The sequence below is a fragment of the Apis cerana genome, linkage group LG4 (assembly GCF_029169275.1).
Source record: "Apis cerana isolate GH-2021 linkage group LG4, AcerK_1.0, whole genome shotgun sequence".
NCBI lineage: Eukaryota > Metazoa > Arthropoda > Insecta > Hymenoptera > Apidae > Apis > Apis cerana.
The window spans coordinates 13,029,330-13,053,178 of NC_083855.1; the positions used below are offsets into that span (position 1 = coordinate 13,029,330).

The following is a 23,849-nucleotide window of genomic DNA, read 5'->3' on the forward strand; positions in this document are numbered from 1 at the left end:
GTGCAAGGCCCGATTCGACTCGGTTGTCCCCGCTCGGCCGATCGCTATTACGACCATTAGGGTGAAATTTGAATCGGAAAGGCATTAAAGATATTTTATGGCCTCCCGTGGTGCGCGTACGCCGCTATATCCCCGATGCCCGCGCTTAATTATCGTTATAAATAATATTAACGCCCCTTTCGTCGATTTAAAACGCGCGATAAAAAACGCACTCGAAACCCTCCGCTCTTCCCCAAAACGACTCGAACGAATCCTTCGGCTCCGTTTCACCAGGGGCGTCGCGGGTACACGGGGGGTTTCGCCTTGCTCCGCTTCCGTCGCTCGTCTCCTTTTTTTCCACGTCCGAGCGTTTCTATTAATGCGACCCGCTCCAAACGGCCCGTATAAATTAATTAGTAGATACGTCCCGATACGCGGCCTCCCACCGTACCACGCGCCGCTATCTCCTTCTCTATCGAACCTCCTCGACCGCCCTGGGTAACGCATTCAACCGACCAACGTGTTGCGTGTGCGTACATATATATATATATATTCGTTTCTCGATCGGTCTTCTCTCGCTCGAGCGTACGTACGCGGCGACCGGCTGCTGCTCCCTGTCCATTCGCGCATGTATGCCGGCATGTTGACCGCGTGTGCACACCCGTGTATATCGAGCGCGTACACGAAGGTGTCGGGAGAGGCAGAGGGGGAGCCGAATGGCAAGGGCCACCGAAGAATACCGACGGTCGGCCCGGTGGCTGACATCGGTTCCGCTCGCTCGATCCACTCCTCGGGATTAATAAAACCGCGATTTTCACCTCGGCTTCTCGACGAGATGCGACGAAATAAAAGGGGACGGCTCGCCCTCGCCGCGGAAAGTATCCGGTATCGGCGCGGATCCAGGCGCGGCGGGCGGAAATGCAGCAGGGGAAGGGAGGGAAGGGGAGATGGCGGAGAGGAAGCGAGAGAGAGAGAGAGAGAGAGAGAGAGAGAGGAAGAGAAAGGTGGTTCAGGGCGGTCGAAAACATTGCCGGCTTTGGGCGTGCATTAAATATGATATATGCTTATTGAATTTGTAAGTAAAACGGCCGACGGTAGAACTGCGCCACTTGGCGCGAACCGAGGAGAGAAGAGAGGAGAAGGAGGAAAGGAATATCCTGCCCTCTTCATCTCGGTCTCTCTTTCCCTCTCCGTCTATCCGCTTCGCTCGTGATGCGCGCGCTCTCCTTTCCTTTCCTTTCCTTTCGCGCCACTCGATCCTCGGCCTGTTGGTAGCCATGGTGGTAAAGCGTGCATAATTAGGAGGAATTCAACGGGGATTACCCTCGTACGGATCCCATCCAGTCATCCCGCTGCTGCCCTTCTTTGTCGAGCAACTAATTTATTTAATCGTTTCAGCGTCGTCCACGAGGCGGCGCCTTTGCTCGGCCGCAGTCCCTAAGTTGTTTAATCGCCCAAAGAGGCTGTTTCTCTTCCCCCCGCGCCTCGCCTCTCCCTCGGCTATCCGCTTCTCTTCATCGCGAATCTTTACCCGTCGTCGTGCTCCTGCTACTACTACCGCCACTCCCGCCCCGATCACCGCCGTCGTCGTCATTCTCGGCGACGTTGTTTCAAATTTTCACAGAACCTTCCCTCCTCCCTTCCCTTCCTTCTCCTCCTTCTCCCTCCCTTCGCCTCGAACAGGTTCTCCCGACTAGGATCCCGTTCCCGCCACGAACCAACGAATAATCGTAATCCTTGTCCGACTTGCTCGTCGTAATCGTTCACGTTGGGCGCTTTCGACGCGTTGGATCCGGTTGGTCGGCGGCGTCGCACGGCTACACCGGGTAAAGTCGTGATCGAATATTCATTGGGTTTGGCTCTCGGCCGTGTCGACTAATTCGAAGGGATACTGCCGCGCGGGGGTCTGGCCCGGCACAAGGACGAGGAGGAGAAAAAAAAGGGGAAAACGAAAAGAGGTGGCGGCGATGGTGGTGGTGGTGGTGGTGGAGGTGGTGGTGGTTGGTGGTTGCGAGGAGAGGCAAGCTCGATAATCGGACGAGCGTGCCGGGCCGGGTGCCCGGTTGCCCGTGTTTTGTTGCCCCCGTCGCGCGTATGTACATCGAAACGGAATCCGGTTCGTGGAACAAAACCGCGCATCCTCGTTGACAAATTGAGTTTCGACGTACGTTCGCGCGCATCGCATGCGCCGCTTCCGAGTTGGCGGACGGGACTCGCGGTGTAATAAGAGGGGATCGAGTTTCGAGGGCATAGTCCAAGCATCGATCGGAGGACGCGACGCGTGATCGATAGATTCGAAACGTCGGCCGGTCGAAGAAAAACAAAGCGGGGAGAGAGAGAGAGAGAGAGAGAGAAGACGATCTTTTTTTCTTCTTCTCCTTTCCTTTCTTCGTTGGCGCAGTCGTTTCTCTTTCACCGCCCATCCACCTCGAGTCGGGGGAAATTAATCAAAATGCGCGCCACGGTAATGTAGAATCCGTCGGTGCGTACGAGTCATTGATCCAACGGCAGACGACACCTTTTCGAGGGAGGGAGCGAAGAAAAAGAGAAAAGAGAAGGCGAGGAAGGCGAAAGGAACGAAGGAAGAAGGGAGGGGGGCGGAAAGAGAAACAGAAGTAGCGAAGAAAGAGGAGCAAAAAGAGAAGGGAGAGGGAGAAAGAGCGAGAGAGCGGGGGAATAAGAAGAAAAGAAACGGAGGAAGCCGTGCTCGAATCGAACGAGTATAATTTTAAGCGGAGTTCTTTCAGCTCGAAAGTTAACCGGTCTGGTATTCTCCTGCCTGAATTATCGTTGACCTCCAACACGGTCTTACAAGGCACTCTCCTCGAATACAGGGTTTCTCCGTGTGGCCCATCCCATTGCCCCCCAGCAGCAGGCCCAGGGCCAAGCGCGTTCCAACAATGTTGCACCGCATAAATTGATACCCAGGGTCCACGAGTTGCCGGCGAGCATCCACGCACAGCCGCGCCAATTCCTCTATCGAACGGAAAGCAGAGCGTCCCGTTTTTCCCCGTATCGCTCCTTCCCATCGTCGGTCATCGATCGCCTCGTAAACGAAGCGATACAATACAATACAATATGTTCGAATAAGAAAAAAGTCGGATGGAGCGGAGACAGAGAGAGAGAGAGAGTGTGTACTTTTCCACAACGAGGTCGATTCGCTTGTGCGCGGTTACGGGGATAGGGTTACACCGCGTGTCGCACGTGACGCAAGTTTATGCGCCGCGAAGAGTATGCGCTTTTGCATCGGTAAATTGGTGCGAGAGTGGAAGGCGCAACGACGATACTCGTCGGTCGTCGTGTCCCATGCCACTAATCGATTTTACCGGGCGAAAGCGTGCCTCCGCGCTACGTCTAATTGGTAATTAAGCTTAGGTTTACGGGCCTCGAAAGCCGAGCTACCGTCACCGGGGGAGGCGACACGGGGGGAAGGAGAAGAAAGGGGAGAGCACGAGGAACGGAGAGAAAAACTGGCGTGCAAAGGCGTGGAGCGAGAGGAAGAAAAGAAGAAGGAGAAGGAAGGAGAAGAAAGAGGAGGAGGAGGGAGAAGAGGGCGGAAAAACGAGCGAAACGGCGAGAGGATGGAAGAAGGAGAAAGAGGTTCGTTCGTTCGTTCGTTCGTTCGTTCGTTCGATCGAGCAAAAAACAGGTGTAACGACGATACGAGTATCGCGCGATTCGCCCAGCCTAATCCTTCGTGATGAACGAAACTTAATTTATCCGCCCTTCCCCCCCTCCTTCCGTACGGACCGCGTTGACGTTTCCTGTCCGATGAAAAAAGAAGGAAAGACAGAAAAAAAAAAAAGAAAAAACGAGGCGAGTAGCGTTTCGCGTCTCGCCGTTTCGAGAATCGAGCGGAAAGAAAGGACGTCGCCGGTTCGCCTCGTCGCGGCGAGTCTCGTCGAACTCCGCGTTCGAGCCACGAGTCATCTCGATTACACCGAACCCGTCTTCTGCCCGGTTCCTCCTTCCTCGTTTTTCTCCTCTCGCCCATCTCGGATCCTCCGACCAAGATGGAAGGAAAAAGGGCACCGAGTCCCGCGGTATCGCTAGGACGATCGGCCCCAACGATTCCCAGAAATAATACGAAAATCTCCGCGGCGTTGTTTCCTCCGGCGTTCTCTCCCTTTTCGGGTGGAGAGACAGAAAGAGGGAGACAGAAACAGAGAGGGGCTCCTCTCCGCCACACGGCATATATACGAACGCGTAGAGTGTATACGCGTTCGTCCGTTCCGTGGCCGTCCGGGACGACGACTCACCGGCGTAGTTACCTTCTCTTCCTGGCCTTCTCCTTCTTGCCTGCCGGCACGCTGATATATAGCGCGCATAAGAGATGTAGTCAGATCACGGTCCCCTTCATGACGCTGCTTCTACACCGGCGAACACGTTCTTTCCTACGATAAATCCTCGCGGAATGTAAAACCTCCGGCGCACAACGGAGCGCCTCCACCGACAGCTTCCCCCTCCTCCCTCCAACCCACCCCTCCTCCTCATTTCGCCTATTCGACCTCGTGAGAAATCGTCCACTCCGCCGAACTTTCTCTCCCCTTTTTCCGCCGCGCGAGGCGGACGAGGAAATCGCCCCTTTCGTCGTGGGAACAATCGTCGCCGATCTCTGGTATTGTAAACCTCGCCTCCGTTTAAATCCGCCGGTTGATTAAACCGGCGCGATTCTCTAATCACCGAGTTACTTACCGAGGCGAACGGTAGAAATCCGCCTCGGTAATTAATTTATGCGGCTAGCGTCTCACGATGGTCAACCACGAAGATCGAGCGTATCGATACACCGTTCCACGAAATAATTCTCCCGGCTTTTTCCTCAAACGAACTCTCTCTCTCTCTCTCTCCGTTCCGTGCTCCTCGCCGTGATCACCGGCAGCTTCGATTCACCCTCGACGAACCACGAACTTGCCAAATTAACGGAACAGGCAGTCACGTTAATTACGAGCGAAAGCCGCGACGAATCGTATCGGAGACGACGGTAAGACACCGAGACACGCGTGCATCGTTTCGGGGATCGGGAATATCGCGATTTGAATAAACTCTCTCCCTCTCTCTCTCTCTCTGCGCAGGTTAATTACCCTTGCCGTCCCTGGAAAGGAAAGCTCAAACTTGCGCCGTCAGTCTTGCGCCTCGATGCATCCTCGAATCGAGGGCGCATCTCGCGCGCAAACTCGATAACATACGCTCAATTTCACCGAGGCGAACACACGTTTTTGCCCTATTCGGGTCATCGTTCGCGCTTTGCCCTATCGGCATCGAACGATCGAGGCCATCGCGTTCCAGTCGCGCTAATTGGTGCGATCAACTTTCCGCCGCTCGATCGGCAATTTAATTAGCTCGCGCACGAAACCACGTTCGACCACGACCACGACCACGATCGCACGACCGCGACCAACTGCGCGTTACGTTTCAATCCCGGCCGAATTCCGCGATTGAATCGGCGCGAGGCGGAGGAAGGTGGTGGTGCGTGAACGGGCAGGCGCGACGACGACGCTCGTATCCGTGGATAGACTATGGATGGGTGTACAGCGACACGCGACGAGCGAGAGAGGTCATTCGATCGACAGTCGAAAGACACGCGCGGTGCCACGGGACTGCGAGCGCCGCATGACGAAGCGTCGCGTCTCGAGTCGATGCTTTTCATCGCGGCGATCGGTGAGATATGCGCGGTGAATAACGATCGACGGGATGGATAGACCGACGGCACGAAGCGAGCGTCGTTTGACGAATCGGTCACGAGCTGGTTCCTTTATTTCGGTCGTAAAGGGGCGCGCGATTCCACGCCAATTGCACGTCGATCAACGTCGTTCTCGGAGAGAGTGATCGGTGGGCCGCCGATTAACGCCAACGTTCGTCCTTTTCGCGATGCTCGAATTATTCCGTTCCCCTCGATCGCGCGAAAAATCGACGAGACAAAGCTATCGCCGCGCTTCCACCTTTGCTCGGCCACGTTCCACGATCTCTGGTCTGGCTTGGCGTGTCCGCAAGGTCGGGTGCGGCGAATTTATTCGACCGGAAACGCCTCCTCTTCCTACTTGTTGGGCCGAGGAGAGGACGAGCCAACTCCTGCGAATTCGCCTCTCGAATCGAAACACGCAACGCTTACCGCGGAGAAAGGAATGAACAACACACGCGCGCGCGGCGAACCCGATCGAGTTCTCTCGATCTCTCGTCGTTTCAGCGGTATCGTTCCACGATCCGGCACCGTAGGCGGTACACGTACACGTACAACTTCTCTCCACCGTCTCCGGTGGATCCACGACGAGGTGCAACGCACCTGTTCGAGCATGCGATCCTTTCGTTTCCCTCCCGCTTCTCTCGACATCCCGCGCATCTGGACTGGATCATTCCTCCCGCCCTCGATTAATTCGTATAACTCGGTCGCTCCAGATTTCCTCGCATCGACCACTTCGTTACAATTATTTATCGCGTGCGTTTACTACCGAATCGGCACCGCCGTATCGCAGTGGAATTGAAGCGCGGCATTTTTCGTCCGCCTCCCTTTTCCCTCCGTTCCTCGCGAGAATAACCGAGAGAAGGAGGAAGAGAGATTAATTGCCTATCGGCCGTTTGTCTCCAAAGTCGGCCGCGCGAGGGACCCTCCTCGGTTCCTTCCTCGTTGACAGGAATATCGCGAGCGCGGATCGCCTCGAAAGACCTACGCCTAATTATAGAGAGAGCCGAGCCCGAACGGAACGTACAACGTGCGGTCCACGCGGCCGATTCGAATTGAAGACGATCGAAATATCTCCCAGTATTTCCGCAGTGAGAGAATCGTCGATTTATCGAGGGGGAGGAAAGATTACGTGCGATGAGGATTCGAGTCGATAAGGATAAATTTTCGTTTGGATCGTTTACTGCGGAAGGGGAAAAATTTGGAGCGATCGCGGAGAGGTTTATTTTCCGTTCGGCAGGCGCAACGGGGAACGGTGAACGGTTGGCGGCGTGAAAATCGCAAAACGATCCAAGTGGCGAAGAAAGAGCGTGTCCGCGATCGCGGCGAAGAGCGGGCGAGGCGGCGGTCAGCCAACGGACCGCGTACACACCAAGGCCGTGAGTAATAGTAATAGCTTTTAAATTGTCCCTCGCTTTAATGGCAAATAATATCCGCGCTGTTTCGCCATCCCTTTTTTCCCGCTCGCTCGCTCGCTCGCTCGCGGAGCAACGGAGTTCAGGGACGTTGTCCTCCTCGGATCCACCGCTTCGCGTCCATCTCCTCCGGACGGACCGAGCGTCCGTTCGTTGCCATAAACGCGACGAGATTCGAGCGGCGAACGCTCACGTGTTTTTGCGAATTTCGCGCAACTCTTATCCCGCTCCAACTCGCCTCGTCGCAAAAACCCCTTAACGCGTCGCTCTTTCGGTCGCTGCTTCCACTCTTATAAATAACCGCCTCCTTCCATCGCATCCGCCCCGAAATTTCTTTGCCTTCTTCCAACTTCTCGCCGATCGATAATATCGAAGGCCTAATCGCCTCCGAAACGAGCGCCGTCCGACGTGGAAAAATTAAAAGTCCGGCGAGCGATGGTTTGCCGGTCTAAACGGAGGCGGAATAAATTCCGCGCGGTGTTTGGCCGCTAATGAGAAATAGACGGCGTATAGGGAGAGTTAGCTACATTATAGATCCGGCTGCAACTCGCAGCGAGCGGCAGGATTCGTCTCATGCGAGGCGAACATTAGCCAGTGTCCCGAGGAGAATGTCGCGGACCGACCGCTCGTTTCTTGCGCCAACTTTGTGCCCGCGGCCTCGCGTAAATATCTTCTTGCGCGCATCATCTTATTCCCCTCGATGCGGAAACTTTCGCGCCATTTTACAGATCGTTCCCCATTAGCCTCCGAAAAATCGTCCGGATCGACGCGACGGCGACGACTACGACGTCGATCCCTTTCTCGAGACGTGGACCGTCGGTCCCACAGAGAAGAGTGGGAAGTCGGAAGAAGGAAGGATAAGGACTGTCCCGCGGCGAACGACGCTGAAATACGAGCTCGACTCGCCGAAAGCGGAGCTAGCGACCGGTTCGCGGCGGGCCCCTTCTTAACGACTCGTAATCACGAAACGCTCGTGTCTCCGAATCGTGACGCGCCGACACCACCACGGTCGCGAAATTTTCGCGTCGGGGAGGAGGCGAACGAGGAAGAAGTGGCCCTTCTTACGTAACATCCACGAAGGGACACATCCCTGTTCCGTATCCCGTAACAGGAGCTCGCTCTCTTCGATGCTCGTGCGCCGAAGAGAGATACCGTCCACGTACGAGCCGAGAGGACCAGCGTCGAAATCGCATCGAGACACGATTAAAGTTGGCTCCGAGAGAGCCAACCGTTTACGAATACGAATTGTTCGAGCAGGATCGGGACAACGATGAAGGATTATCGCGAGAAGGCGATACCCTTTAGATAGGTCGGAAGACGAGCGCCGTACAAAAAACAGCCCCGTCAGCCTCATCTTCCTCCTCGCCCTATTATTCTCTAGCCGATTCTCTTTCGAATCCGCCTTTGATCCGCCTAGAAATCCCATCGACCTCCCATTTCTCCCAGATTTCTTTTTTCTTTTATTTTTTCCTTTTCACCTTTTTTCCCTTCCTCTTTCTATCCATTGTATTCACAATGATTATCGATTCGCGGGAAAGTCAGGGTGCACCGGGATATCTCGGCGGGCGAAAGAAAAATGGACGGATTTACGAGGACGATCGGAACGAGGTCGGGTCAGTGGAGGAAGGATCGAACGACGGGTGTTTTTGCGGTCGAAAACGAGTATGCGGAGGAAGCAAGAAAATACGTCAAGGCCGCCTCGCGTGGTCGTCGCCTTTAGCGTCAAACTTCTTCGGTAAATGTTGTCCGTTCCGCTGTGCCCTCTAGAACGCGAGAGGATACTTACGGGAACGGTAAAAACCGAGAATTCTCTTTTTTACCGGTATCCTTAATGATCTCTGCGCGTTTTCCATTACCAGTGCGGTGTGCGCTCGCTTCGCCCGCATTCTTGCCTCGTTTTCGAAGAAAAAGAGAGAGGGAGAAAGAAGGATCCGGTCGAAATCGAACAACGAACCGGAAACCGTACCACCACTCTTGCGCATCGAATATCGAATATGATCTATCGTCGAGAACAAGCTCCTCTTCGTTCTCCTCGACTCGATTCCACTCCACTCCACTCCACTCCACTCCACTCCACTCCATTCGACTCGACTCGACTCGACTCGGCTCCGCTCGGAATTCGCGCGCTCGATACAGACTCCACGTCCGCGACATCCACGCTCGTCGACTTTCATGAGATCACCGATATACCACACCGTGACTTTTAATCGTATCGAGAGATACTTTCTTCCCGCGGAATGCGCCTGTATCCTCAACATCGATCCAAGGTCCCCGAGCAAGAAAAATCCCCCGGTTTTTCTCCACCATCCCGATCATCGAATTCAAACCTGTTTTGGTCCGCGACTGTTTAATTATTCGTCTATCGCCGATTCACGAGGATCGAATACGGCTAGCCACGGCAAATAAACAATGAGATGCGCGTGACCGTAACGCTAAAAATCTACGGCCGAAAATCTACACGGATACTCTCGGCTACAAATCGTTTCGCTGTTCTCCTTGATTAATTGCCTGCGATCCGCTAGGGTGTCGACTAGACGGTACGTGCGAACCAGCCGAGAGATGGGTACACAGCCCGTTTGATAGAAAACCTGTTCCCCGCGACACGACCGTCCCTCTCCTCCCCTCTCCCTCTCTCTCTCTCTCTCTCTCCCTGCTTTCGCTCGAGTCGCTCGGTCTTGGCGATTCGCACGAAATCGATATATCGAAGCGAGCGTATCATCGACGTCGAATACGAGACGAATACGAAATTCTCACGGGAGGAAGGGAGAGGGGAAGGGAAAAAAGGTTCGGGACGCGTTCGAATCGCGGGGAACGACCGAGAAGGAGAGGAAGGAAAAGATGGGCGCAGCCTCCTCCGAGGTGGCTGCCTCCGCATCCAACCTCTCTCCTCTCTCGGCAGGTTTACGACGAGCCAACGCAAACACGACACTTGGCCGCTAACTGGCCACCTAGCTACCGTTCACTAGCCTTCTTCCTGCTGCTCGGGCTGCTGCTGCTGCTGCTGCTGCCGCCGCCGCCGCCGCTGCTGCCTATCCCCAACCCCGTGTGGAATCCAACCACACGTTCACCGTGTGCCGCCTTGCGCTTCCAACGCACGCCGCACAGTGTCCACCGGTGTGCATCGGAACGAGATCTCTCGTGTTCCTCCACCGCCGACGCTCCTCCGCGACAATCCGGAACCCACAACTTTTTCGCCGTATATAACGATATGTCCAATTTTATCCCGGAACCTTTCGTTTCACTCGGCGGGAGACAAAACGAAAAAGAGAAGGGACGCGGCTTTTAGGTTTAAAGGCATGCCTCGTGCCTCTTCTCTCCACGATATCCGGCACAGCCACGATATTTATCGAAATGGGCCGCCGATCGTCATCCCCGGAATCCGGAGTACAATAGCCGAGTACAAGAGTAAATGATGTATTCTCCGGCGAGGAATCGAGAAGCAGTAGTCGCCGTTGCGCGGGTCAGTGTCCGATATCTCATTCTCCTCGCTACATTGCACGTATACTATCCGCTACGTGCGGCTCACCTCTCTCTGCCCGCTCTCCTTTCCCCGGAATAACCGGGGAGCGTAGCGTACCGAGTCTGCGCGCAACCGACCAATCAACCAACCAAGAAAGAAGAAAAGAATGAAAGAAGGAAAGAGAAAAAGGAAGGAAGGAAGGAAGAAGAGAGGGAAAAGATCTCTTCGATCTGCTTGTTGCTCTTCAGTGAGAACAACAAAATTGTTACGCGAAAATTTCCGATCCGATTCTCGAATCTTTTTCTCACCGAAAGAGAAGAAGAAAGGTTGGCAACGTAGCGTCGTCCAACAGACCTTACCTGGAACAGAAAGAAAAACGCTGGTTAGATATCGGCGCACGAACGTTTCAATTATGGCACGCGATAAATATCGCGCGAAACGAGGCACGCCTCGCGTCAATTCCCTTACGGGAAAGCCGTAAATTCGCGGAAAACGCGGTGGTCCCCCGATCTAATCGCGTAAAACGTTTTCGCGGATAATTCGCTGCACGCGTAATCGGTTTTTGCGGCGAGCAAAAAGTAACGATTTCTAACTCGATCGTAATTATCGATAATAACAGTACCCGATTCTTTTTATAATTAGTATCGTAGCTTCGGGCCGTGCACGATATTCACGGTGGATCGAGAATAACGATAATTATTCCTACTCGCGTTCTTCTCTCGTGCACCTCATACCTGCATCTCATCGCTGTTATATAAATCATCGAGACGTTTACGTTACGAATCGACGGGAATGGATCTTCGTAAAAATTTACGGAAACGCGATTCGTCCAAATTCTCGTGGATCGCGAATCATCGGCCGGACGCGATCCGGTATTTCGATTAACGAAGAGGAGAGGAGAGGAGAGGAGAAGGAGAACCAGTGGCAGCGCGACTCGTACAAAGAGAAAGAAAAGGTGGGCCGTTATCGGCCCTCGATAACCTGCCTAAACGATTCTCGAGTTAGCGTGTTGTCGAAGCGTGAAAGAGATAGCGCGATTCTCCGCGTGTGGTCCCCGGGTTGGCGGCGAGCCGAACAGAGACGGTGACGAAGAGGAGGAGAAGGAGAGGAAAGGGACACGCGAACGAGACGAGGCAAGGAAGAGGAGGAGGAGGAGGAAAGGATCCTCTCGCGACCCTGCTGCCCTCCCGTTCGACATTATTACGCGTTTAACCAATTTCCTTGTCTCGTAAAGCGGAGGAGAGAGACACCGCGGTGGCACCCGAGCACCACGCCTCCTCCTCGCCGCGTATATGGCGCCGCCCGATTCGAGATATCGCTCCATCGCTCTGTTCGAGAGATCGAGGAAAAACGAGAAAGCAACGAGTTCGCGAAACGAGGCGAGATTAAAGCGTCCCGGGTCCGAGACGAGATCTCGCGATAATCTCATTGTCGCGTTCGACCGTTACAACGTCATTAAGGACAGCGGCGGCGGTGGAAAGCAAATATGAGACCGCGTCTCACGTTTCGCGCAACCTTGCTCGACGACAACCTCTTCTTTCTTCTCGCGATCGCGTCGTCTCGCTTCTCGTCTCTCTTCTCGGCGGCCATTCAACACCGCCACCGACTCTTCTCGCCACCAAATTTATTAACGATCTCGCCTCGCCTCCAACGGAGCCAATCGAGAATCGAACCAACTTCATTTCCTCGTTTCGTTCGCGAAAGATTAAGAAGATTAAGATCCACGATCGTCTTTCCATCTCCATCTACACCTCCGTCGACGATTAGTTAGAATTAAAATTTTCCCATCCTCGCGACATCAATTTGCAATTTTATCTTCAGAAGATAAAATTTTTCGAGGCGGGAGGACTTGATCCAGTAAAAAATCCAGAAAATTGGTCTTCGTAAGCGATACACCTCGATCGTTTACAGATCTCGGATTTGTCGCGAAGAATCGTGGGGAGCGCCGATGGTTGACCCCGGCCGATGATCCTCTTTACCGATTCGCAGCGTGATTCGAAACGATCGGCGAAGAAATGCGGCGGCCGCCGTTTACGGCCACGAACCGCCGTAGAGGAACGCGAGAGCGTGGTGCCGCGGCCGCGATTACGGAAATGCTTTGTATTTTATATACGTTTGCCCAGGCACGCGCCTAGGAATCCAGCAATCGCGTTCTAGAGAACCAATTACTCGTAACGGTTCGCGAACCCGGCATTTTCCTTCGATCGATTCGAATCCATTTCTCGCGCGGCCAAAAATTTCATCTTTGAGGATATACGCGTATTCTAATTCCGTTCTCCTCGATCCTGTCGACATCGAAAAACTAAAAAAAGAAGAAAAAAAGGAAGAGAAACGTAATGGCGGCGATGGTGGCGAAGGAACGATTCGAAAGGTTCGGCGCTGCGCGCGCTTTTTATTTGGCCGAGAGGCGTAGCCCTCAGTCTCGCGTTCTTGTTTTGCGCGACCGCTCGGCCACTTTGGGGCATTATAAGTTTTCCGTGGCCATCGAGCTCGCCTCGGTAATTTGAAAGGAATAATTGTAGGTCGCAAAAAAATACGAGCGTTCGACGAACGGAAGGGGGAGAGGGGCGGTGAGCGAGGCAACGATACCAGCGCGTTTGCCGGCGTGTCATTGTTCGTCGCCCTCGGCTAGATCCCGGATAATTCGAGTATATATATATATATATATCTCTCCTCCCTCCGTCACTCTCCACTCTTACCACTTTACCACCGTTGAATCCTCGATTTCGCGATCCAAGGCGCGTTCTTTCAGTGACATCGATATCGTACGAGCGATATCCCACGATTGGAGGATGCACGGTAGCGAAACGGGCTGTCCGTTTCGATGAAATACGCGTCTATGCACGGGACTATGGTAGAAGAAATAAAATCGTTGCTACGGTTGAAAGTCGCTGCGAGCGACGACGACAGCTCCTCGATCATCCGCGAACGCGAGCAAGTTCCGCGCATATGCTTGTCGGGATTCCTTTAGATATTTATCGGCTTTAAATGTGGACAAGAGAGAGACCTTTCGCCGCTGTCGCTTTCGCGACCAGCTCGCGAATCCAAACGGATCGAAACGAACGCCGGCTAAAGGACGAGTGTAGAGAGAGAGAAGAGAGGGGAGGGACAGTTCCTCCGCTTACGCTACCGAGAGGAGGAGGAGGAGAGAAACGGTGGGAATCGGGTCAAATCGTTCCTTTTGATCCACCGCGCGGTCGCTTTCCCCGGCTGCTGCTCGTACGACGATACGAAAATTTGCCGGCACACGACAAAAGGGGGTTTGGGGCGAAGATAGAGCGCATCCGGTTCGCCTTTTGGCTCCTTTGCTCGAGAAGGAGAGGAGTTCGAGTTTCTGCGAAGAGAGGGGGAGGCGTGGAGAGCGAGACGGTTGGCCGCGAAATACGAGTTTAAAAGGACGGTAGACAAATGAGCGGTCCGTTCTACATAGATGCCTCGGAGGAGATTGGATCGAGTTTCTCGAGTCGTGAGAGAAAAGAGTAGCGACTAGAGAGGAAGAGTTCTCGCCACCACCCTTCGGTCGGCCGCAGCCGAGGCCGTGGCCGCGAAACCGAGTGGGAAGGGAAGGGAAGGGAGAAGAAAACGGGCCTATTATGGGCGAGAGTGATAAATCGACGGGCAAGGCCGTCGGGAATCTCGATAAGCTCTATCCTTCTCTCGGTTTTCCACTCGGTTCTTCACTCGACGACGCCCTCTTCGTCTTCCTCAAACTCATCCCGAAGCCCGAGATCGCTCGTCCCGCAACTATCGGCCATCAAAACTCACTCCGTACACCTCGATACTACGCTTCTTCTCGCCCCTCCCGATTTTTTCCACCGAACCAAGGACGTTCCACGATCCCGGATATCGACGGACCGGATCGAAACTGGAGCGTGCGGATTCGATCCTCGCTCCATAAGAAGAAAACGTATCGCGTAGAAATGGACTCCTTCGTCGTAACGGACTCCTCTGAGAGAAGAAGTCTCTCTCTCTCTCTCTCTCTATATATATATATATGTATATATAGAAACGGGAAAGGTGACGAGATAAGAACTCGCGAACGGTCCCGGAATCCGCGTCGTGGGTCACGGTACGCGAGTAACTCGTGTAACTCGAAACGACAAACCCGGAGCTAACCTCTCTCTGTCTCTGTTTGCCACCGAATGTGCCGTTACGCCGTGCGAAGAGCAAGGGGCAGAAGCAACCACCATGGAGGCAGCGGCCGATGCCAAACGTATTGCCGGCTTGGCTCGATTACTTACGATTACCTCGCGCCTACAAAAGTGGAAAGGATACGAGCAGCGCCCCGACACGAGCGCGGATCGTTGCAGGGGGACGAAAACCGCGATGAAATCGCGCAGAAGGTAAGATGGAACGAGGAAGGCAGGAAACCGGGAGGCTTGGATCGTGGAATAATAGGGAGAAGGAGCGAGAGGGCGGAGAGGACGAAGAGAGGAAAGCGAGAGGAGTTACAAACAAATACACGAAGAGATACACGAGGAGAGCAAGGGAATCTCCCTCCTTTCGAGTGTCTCTCTAACCTTTGCGACGCTCGAGTTCCCGGGTGAATGCAAATCAGACAACCGGGATACCGGTTAACCACCGCTGCCACCGGAGAAGACGTTCCACCGTATCTATCCTTCGCTTCTTCCCCGGCCAACGGATCGATGACGTTTCCACGCGCCCCTCTTCCTCTTCCTCCCAACGATCGTCGACACGAGGTTGATAGATAAGTAGACAAACGGGCAAGGAGGTGTTCGCAATCGCAGAAATTCGCGTTCTCGAGGAGGGGTGGAGGCGGGTGAAAATTCGAAGGTCGATCGTGGAAAAAGGGGTCCGGTCCGATTCGCACGGGTAGAATTGACGCGATGAAAAAAAAAGGAATGGAGGAAGCGGGAACGTAGCGAGCTTCCAACCATCGGCCACCGTCCATCGTCCTCGGCAACTTTATGGCTCATGAATGAAACATGGGCTTAACCGTATATTCGCGAGGCTACGTGTTGCAAACGGTGGCTTAATGTATGCCGCGATCGCGAAAAATGGCGAACCGATAAATGGAATTAAGGCGGGGAATCGTGTCGTCGTCTTTGTGCGCTCCTCCTTGGTATCGCGAATAAAGGGTGGACGAGCGAAAAAACGTTCGTCGCTCGAACGGATCGATTCCCGAGTTCCGCAGTTCCCGGGTCGAGTGGCATCGGTTTCTATTTAAAAAAGAGAGAAAGGAGGGAAGGAAGGAAGGAAGGAAGGAAGGAAATGAGGAGAAAAAGAAGGAAAGAAGAAGTAGGGAGGGGGAGGAAATATCACGATGAAATCGAGCAAAGGGTTAAGTAGGATATGCACGATGCGACCTTTGGTCTACCTCGGAAGCGAATGTCCTCGAGTGTCGTAAAGAACGCGGCCGCAACCCTCTCTGCTCGGCCCATTTAACCGTTTAATGGCGGGTCAAGCGGCAATAACGCCGCCAAATAATCATAAAAATGAGGTTGGTAGCCACACCGAACCCCCTGCCGCGCCCGTAGCACCGTGTTAACGTCCTCCACGGCGACGACGTATCTTATACGACGTATCCTTACACGTTCGAGGCGAACGTTTAAGTCCGACTATTATACCAACGATACAATCATCACCACTACCACTACTATTGCCGCTAATATCACTTCTACTACCACTACTACTACTACTAGTGCTATTACCGCGATCGTCACCGCGATGATGCTTCCCTCTCGATTCTAAATTATCGTCGCGCGGCGCGATCGAACGAGCGAGGAGACAAAAGGAGAAGCGAAGCTGCGACGGTGGCACGCGGTGGTGGGCCAAGAAAATCACGCTCGACCCTGGACCCTGACCCCTTCGAACCGAGCAGGTAGCAGAAACGTTAAAGAAGATCGCGCTACACCTCCTTGCTTCAACCACCCGTTGTCGTTCTTGACGCCAAATCGAAATAGACCGACGACGCGTGCGCGTGAGAACGAGGAAGAGGGAGGAAGGGGGAAGGACTCCTCGAAACGCGAAAACCGTAATAATAAGCGGTTCTCGCCGTTCTCGATCGATGTCTCGTTCCGACGTGATACGCGTCCGTGGCGCGCAACGTATAATAAGAGAAGGAAGAGGTAAAAGCTATCGTCGAGAGGGAGAAAGGAAGAAGAAGGGAGCCCTCTTCTATCCCGAGGGCTCTACCCGATTGCGCAACGGTGCACCGTATCGCGGTATCTCCTCACGATTGCCTCGATTTAATAAGCATATCGCGAAACTCTATGATTACGAAAGATCGCGAAAGTGTCCGGCGCCGTGCACGGATCATCTTTATTTCCAATTGGATCCACGGTGGTGGATCGGAAGGCCTCTCTCTTAATTGACGGAATGCCGACGAGGGAAGAGGTGGGTGGGTGGGACCGGGGAGGGACCGGCCCGCATGGGAATTATTTTTAATAAGGATCCTCGTTCGCCCCCCTCTCCTTCGTCCCGTCCCTTGCTTTATCCTTCGCGCGGACGAAAATCGAACCGTTCCGTCCGTCCGTAAGTACGTTCACTCGTGTACGACGAGTCATTTTTTCCCCTTTTTTTTCCTCTCTCTCTTTCGAAAGATCGCCGCGCTCGAGAGTCGCAAGGGTCGACTCGGCCCCTCGGACACGATGCACGGAATTCGATTCGAGGAGGAATTCGGAAACGTCGCCAAACTTCTCCCCTCCACCACGAACGATAAGAGTTCGTTCGGTTCGTTCCGAGCAAAGGGGTAGCTGTATAATCATAATTTATGCCATAATTACATTTATGACCCACTTTATCCTCGTAAATTGTCCACGAAGATCGAGACCTTTCTTGGTTATTACACGCCGCCTCGGATACCATCGCCGATCGCTTTTTCCTCCCTGCCTATTCGTCGTCATCGTCGTCGTCGTCTTTTCCATCGTTCGATCTTATTAAGATCGCGATTCCGACTACCGAGGGAGAGGGATCGAGAACGCACGACGATAATCCGAATGCGAGGAAGGGAAAAGATTGTATTTTTCTCTCGGAATCGATCGAATCGTTCGGGGAAAAGTAATATTCTTACGAAAATTGCCTCTTGCGTCGTACGGGATTAATCGTATCCGATGATTAAGAGGGCGGAGAGAGAGAGAGAGACACGGAGAGGAAGGAAACGAGAAACTGTCGCGAATTTCTTGTAAAAGTAAAATGGAGCAAGAGCGAAGAGGTGGATTTGGGACGGGGCAAAGGGGAAGAGATTGGGCGAAATAAAGCGGTACACCGACATCCGGTGGAGGACGGAGGGAACGGAAATCGGTGTTGTTGATGCGAGAGTGATGGTGAAAGAGCGGAGTAGGGAGGAGGGGGGAGGGAGCAGGAGGAGGCAAGAAGGAGAATTCGTCGATCTTGCCGGAAACGGTGGGGGCTGCTCGTTTTCGTGGAGGGCAAAAGCGGAGGTAGGAGTGGACGCATTCCTGCCGCGATGAGACGCGGTGCCATTGGCTCCTGGGACGCGGAGCGTCACACCGGTTGGCCGCCTTAATAATATAGTACGGCAGCCCAGCCAGCACCGACGACTACCACACACTGCCTACCTACCTACCTACCTACCTACCTACCTACCTACCTACCTACCTCTACCTACCTACCTCCTGCGTTCCTCGACTTACCTACAGGAGGTTGTTGCCGCATCGTTGTTGTTGTACTCGTACCTATCGGCTAACCGCTCGTTACCTTGCCCCCACGAACGGCGTTGGCCTTGCGCAAAGTATCCCGCCACTTCCTCCACTTGCGACGTTTCCTCGTCCACGGAATCGTCTTCTCCTACGTGTCAAACGTCTCTATTCGCTCCTCCACCGATATACTTCCAAATTCCCCAATCCGAATTCGATCGAACCAAATTCCAGATTTTTTAAACTCTAGGGAAGAGGGAGAAAAGAGAGAGAGAGAGAGAGAGAAGGGAAAAAAGAAAAAGGAAAGAAACGGGAGGGAACGAACGCATTAGGCATTTCTCGCCTCTAGACACCGGAGCGGCGAGGAACGAATTCGGCCAAATTTCACAGTCCGACTTATGATTAGTCGATACGCAACCTATCATTACGCGTATTACCATCGCTAGCACGTTTGATCGAAAGCTTCCGACACTCGACCACTACTGGTACGACCAGCGATACGTTCCTCGGCTGGATCCACGGCATACGTAATATGCGAGCGTCGTTAAAGTATAATTTTATACTCCGTTTCCTCCGACAGAATCCACATTTTTCATCCTTCCGTATCGAACGCGGCTCGCGATCGATTATTGCATTTTCTCGAGAAAACGCATAAACTCGAGATCGAGCGCAACGCGTCGAATCTCAAACGAGATTCTTTCCCTCTCGCCGATAATCGACGCCTCTTCCCTCGGCCTTTCCTCCTCCACCTTCCCAACAGGGACGTAGGAAACGAGAGAGAGAGAGAAAAAAAACACGGTCCGATCATTACCGTTCCCCTTCGAATCATTCGATTTGGTGGCACGCGTGAAAAAATTGCGCGCGTAACCACAACCCGCTTACGTTCGTTGCGGCTTGTTTCTTCGTATATCGTATCGTATTATTCCCGCATCTATTTCGCGTCGAATATCACGCCACGCATTTGTCTCACCTACTTGCTCACCGGCTGATTACTTAACCGCCGCCTGTCCTCGTGAAAAGCAACCTCTTTCCGCGAAGAAAAATCGCCTCGTTTCGCAACGCGTTCGGCAACGAAAAGGAAGGATCGCGCTGCGTTTATCACCCGCATCGTTTCGATCGACGAGGGACGAAAAGATTCCGATTACTAATCTACCTAATCTAACGCACCGTAACGCGTAACAGCAGGCAGCTGGTTCGATTCGTCTCGAGCGATCAAAGAATCGGAGTTGTGGGAAATAACAAAGTTTGCCGATGAAACGTAAATGCCGCGAAATCCACGCCCAATGATAGCTATTGAAGGAGAGAACCGGCCCCCGATTATACCGTCGAATCTGTGGCGTGGAAGGAGGGCGCAGGTACCGTCATTACCATGCGGCATCGGACTCCGATCGATCGTCGACTTTCCAATTAACTCGACGTAGCTGCGTCGACTATCATCATCGCTGAATTCGCGCGCAAACGGAAGAAGGGAAAAAGGTGTGGCGGGATCGTTCGAAAATGGCGTTGTCGATGCGACAACGTGGTAGTGACACGAAACGACTCGAAAACGCACGTATATTTGCGCGATCGCCTATTATTATCGCGCCACGTACGAGGTGGATCGTGCACGAGAGGGCCCCTCCCCGGTTCCCCCTTTTACGCGCGTATATATACCCCTATCATCCAGAGCATCATCATCGGCTGCTCGCTCGTAGTACGCTACCAGAGGGGCCCGCGGGAGTGATTTTTGCGTGGGCAACGGCCGTTCCAATAAAATTCGAACGCCAGACAATTTTCGATTACGCGTGATCTCATTAACTTGCCCCGTAGACGTCGGCCTTCCTCCTCCTTCTCCTCCTTCCTTTTCGACGTCGTCGTCTTCTTCTTCTTCTTCTTCTTCTTCTTCTTCTCCTCCTCCTCCTCCTCCTCCTCACCCCGCCCACCTCTTTGCCGCTCCGTTGCTCTTTTTTCCCTTCCACGGCCGCACCTCCACGGATTTCAGCTTCACTGACGCGGCCCGCACGTTCGAGGTCGCGGGACGATCATTATTTTAAATTCGCTCCAAATATTGCTACAAAAAGCGTATTGCATGCGTGTTGTTGCGGTGGTGATCGAAACGAGGAAAGAAGAAGAAGAAGACGAAGAAGAGGGGCCAGAAGAAGGGCCACACGGATCGAGCCCGAGCGGAGAGAAACACCACGTAAAATCGCGGTATCGCAGTCTATCGCGGACTTTGACCAACCGGGGAGAGAAGGCAGTGAAGAGAGAGAGAGAGAGAGAGAGAGAGAGAGAGAGAGAGGGAGAGGGGAGGAGGGAGAACGAATAAGATGTAAATGCGAAAGAGGATCGACAAGCGCGTCGAGATGGAGAGGAGAAGCGAGAAAACGAGGGAAGCTGGAGATGGCGGCAGAAGCGGGAGGTGGCTTAAAAATGAAGTAATATGGTAAAAATATGGCGGGCAATTTTGAAGAGAGACGGAGCTAAGCCTGTTATACCCAGCGCTGGGTACACAGAGGGGGGTGCGTTTGTGTGCGGCCACGTAATGTCGGTAGGCCAACAACTCGGTAGATACGCCTCACTCGATCCGGCAGCGTAAAGATGGTCGTCCAAGATAGCGTAAAGTTAATAACGAACGGATGGATAGACGCGGACGCGAGGATCTCGCGGCAGGACGATCAAAACCGCGCGCGTTTTTCATCCTCTCTTCTTCCTCTCTTTTTTATTTTTGTTTATTTATTCCTCCCCGCCCTCCCCTTTTTTTTCTTTCCCGTTCGTCAGACTCGACCGCGTAAATATGAAATCCCGCGAGCGTGTAGAATCACGATCCACCGCGGCGATGGATACCACCACACCGCGGGACGTGTACGAGATGATCTCGCCGACGCAATGGCATCTCGATCCCGGGGATCGCGGAGGGGGTACCGAACGAGCCCCCTCTGTTTTAATAACGAACGCCGCCGTTTTCGCCCCACCTCGTTTCGTTTCCACCTCGTTTCGCCTTCGATAAAAATCTGTAATCTAACGCAATCGTATCGAGCGCGAACACGATGCGACCGCCATCTTCTCTTCTTCTTCCCCCTCGGGATAATTAATGTCGCGCCGCGTAAAAGTGGCGCGATACACGGGGAGACCGATTGCTTCCGAATCACTACTACGGCATTCTTTCGCGAGATTCGTTATCGTCATTACAGGGACGGTTCTCGTAGGTAAGGAAGCGCGTGATTCCCGATCGACCAATTAGGATCGCGTTTCGATTAGTCTTCTGCCTGTCATATCGGATCGGAAAGATCGGATTCTGGCTTCAACACGCATCGATCGAAGGGTCGGGAGGAGGGGCGGGAGGGGACGCAACCCCCGTCGAGAACATTCCCCGCAGAATCGGTGAAGCGTTGCGGCTCCGTTCCCGGCTATTTCAGATAGAACGCGCCTATCTACTTAGCGTTCGCGATCTACGCAACCGGAACGCTTGCTACGCAGCTCGGTTTAAAGTCGCCGACTCGACCAATCTCCCGTCGTGGACTAAGCTGACGAGGCATCGTCGTGTTACGAGCGGATTAGGGGAAAAAAGGAAGCACAACCTTTTCTCGCGCGGCGTACAATAATAATAATAATCGTGGCCGTAAATCAGCGAGAAGAAGTGAAAAGAGATGGCGATAAACTGCCGTTTCGACGCGCGTTTTTGCGTGCCCCTTGACCCTCGACGAGCACGACCCGCGATTTCGCAAACGGCCCCGTGGACGATGCAACCGCGTCCTCGGCTGATGACTGAGCGCATAGTTTCGCGCCCGTTTCCCATCGGCACACGCGCGCCACGCGTGCCTCTCGATCGTCGCGCTCGACGACCTCCCTTCCTTCCTTCCTTCCTTCCTTCCTTCCTTCCTATCGTTCCCCGACTATAACTCGGATTCATATTGGATTCATACGGTTCCCGATCGTGGCGAATGGCCGGGAATAAAGCGAGACGCGTGACGAACAAATTGCGCGCGAGCCGTAAGGGAGGGATTTATAATTCGACGGCGAAAAACTTGGCGACGGATTAATAAATACGGGCACTCGCGATAAAAGGAACTCGACGAACGTTTCTATTTTATGTAATACAGGCACGATCGATCAACGACGCCCAAGATTGATCGAGAATGGTTGCGCGCAGGTGTTAAGACATACGCTCGCCAGACGCGTGAAAGGATTGGTCTACATTCCTGCGCCGCCGATTGTGCTCACCGGGACGTTGTAACAGCGGGAGCGCTTGTCCAACCCGCGATTCTACCGGAGATAGAGGTAGGTGTAGAGGTTCCTTCGGATCTACTACGGAACGCGTGTCACGGATCGAGAATCTTTTCAACGTCTGCTCTGTACGCGCCGCGAACACGGATACCTCTCTCACGGATACCGGTGTCGTTACAACGTCCCGGCTGCCCCTACCCCCGATCGCCCGACGAGTAAGGGGATCAACGAATTACGATCGCCGTAATTTTTACGACGCCTATCGTAAAAGGGATCGTCGTCCCTCCCTCCCGCAGCCGACGATTAACCAGGGATCCGATCGAGAGCCCCGACTTTTCGGAACGTTCAACGCCGCGAATCATCGGCGGAGATGGGAAGAAAGGGAGCCGGGATCGGATCGATCGTTCGCGACGACGATTCGCACGGATGGACGATCCGTAGGGTAGAGCAGGCAGGCAGGCAGGCAGGTAGGTAGGTAGGTAGGTGGGACTAGTCGCGATCGCGAGCAAAACGAACGAATTTCCATTCGTGATTCGCGTGTGGAGGAGAGAATGCGTGCGTCCACGAGTCGTGACGATCGAGCGACGGCTCGAGCGTGAACGAGGGCAATAAAATGAAAGGGGAGTTTGGTTCACGGCCACGGTAGACGCGATAAAAGAGTTTAAAAACGGTACGACGACCTCGGACGTCGACACCGAAAATGGCCCCTTGCGAGTGTTGTGTCTGATCGCCGCTTTACAACCGCAAAGACCGTTCGCCGGATGGATTTGGCGCGCGGACCAACCTTCCCCCCCTCCCCCCACCATACAATACCGTACGTGGAAAAATGCAGAAACGGAGCGCGGCGGCCGAGTTGGCGAGAAAACAGAATCACGTTTTCGTTCACGGTACCGAGGCCGGACGAGGAGGAGGAATCATCGTTGACCGGGGAGGGGGAAGAAAGGGGCGCGTATACAAGCGCGCGCGCGCGCAGAGATTCAATTACGATCGATCGACCGGCTTCGCTCTCGACAAATATCGGTCCGGCGCGAGATAAGGCGGCTCGTTTCGCTCGCTTCCTGGAGCCGAGGGCTATTAGCCTCGGATACGTTTGATTCATCGAACCGCTTTGTCACGGGACGCAACCCGGACCTCGACGACGGCGCTGCGCGCGCAAACCCGCCCCATCCGGGGGAGAGGGCAGAGATTTCCAAGAGACTAGGGCGAGATTCCGCGAGAGTCGTGGAAGTGGAAGTTTGGATCGATCGATCCGAATCCGCGTTAATCGGTCGCGATTCGATAACGATAGATTCGACGAAAGGAAGGGGAGGGAGAAGGGAAGGATAAGATCGAGCGCGAAATAACGGAGCCGCAAAACACCGAAATCACGATCCCGTGGATGGGATCGAATCGGCCCATGCCGTACCCGTTGATATCGGGAATGACACTCGGAAACGAGTCTATTAGGCGGCCGATAACCACCGAGACCGCGTTCTTCGAGACACAGCCCGTAGTAT

General features: G+C 53.8%; 1 protein-coding gene across 4 annotated transcripts in view; it reads right to left on the reverse strand.

The window, feature by feature from the left end:
• Positions 1-23,849, reverse strand: part of LOC108000798 (protein dachsous) — a 178,323-nt gene that overhangs the window by 56,322 nt on the left and 98,152 nt on the right. Inside the window, exon 2 of one of the 4 annotated variants that reach the window (XM_062074553.1) lies at positions 10,840-10,890. The exons of 1 other annotated variant lie outside the window; for it this stretch is intronic. In XM_062074553.1, the coding sequence (XP_061930537.1) occupies positions 10,840-10,890 (51 nt within the window). Of the gene's footprint in view, positions 1-4,250; positions 4,396-10,027; positions 10,753-10,839; positions 10,891-23,849 lie in introns of those variants that run through there. 2 more of the 4 variants (XM_062074556.1, XM_062074555.1) reach the window with 2 other exon arrangements.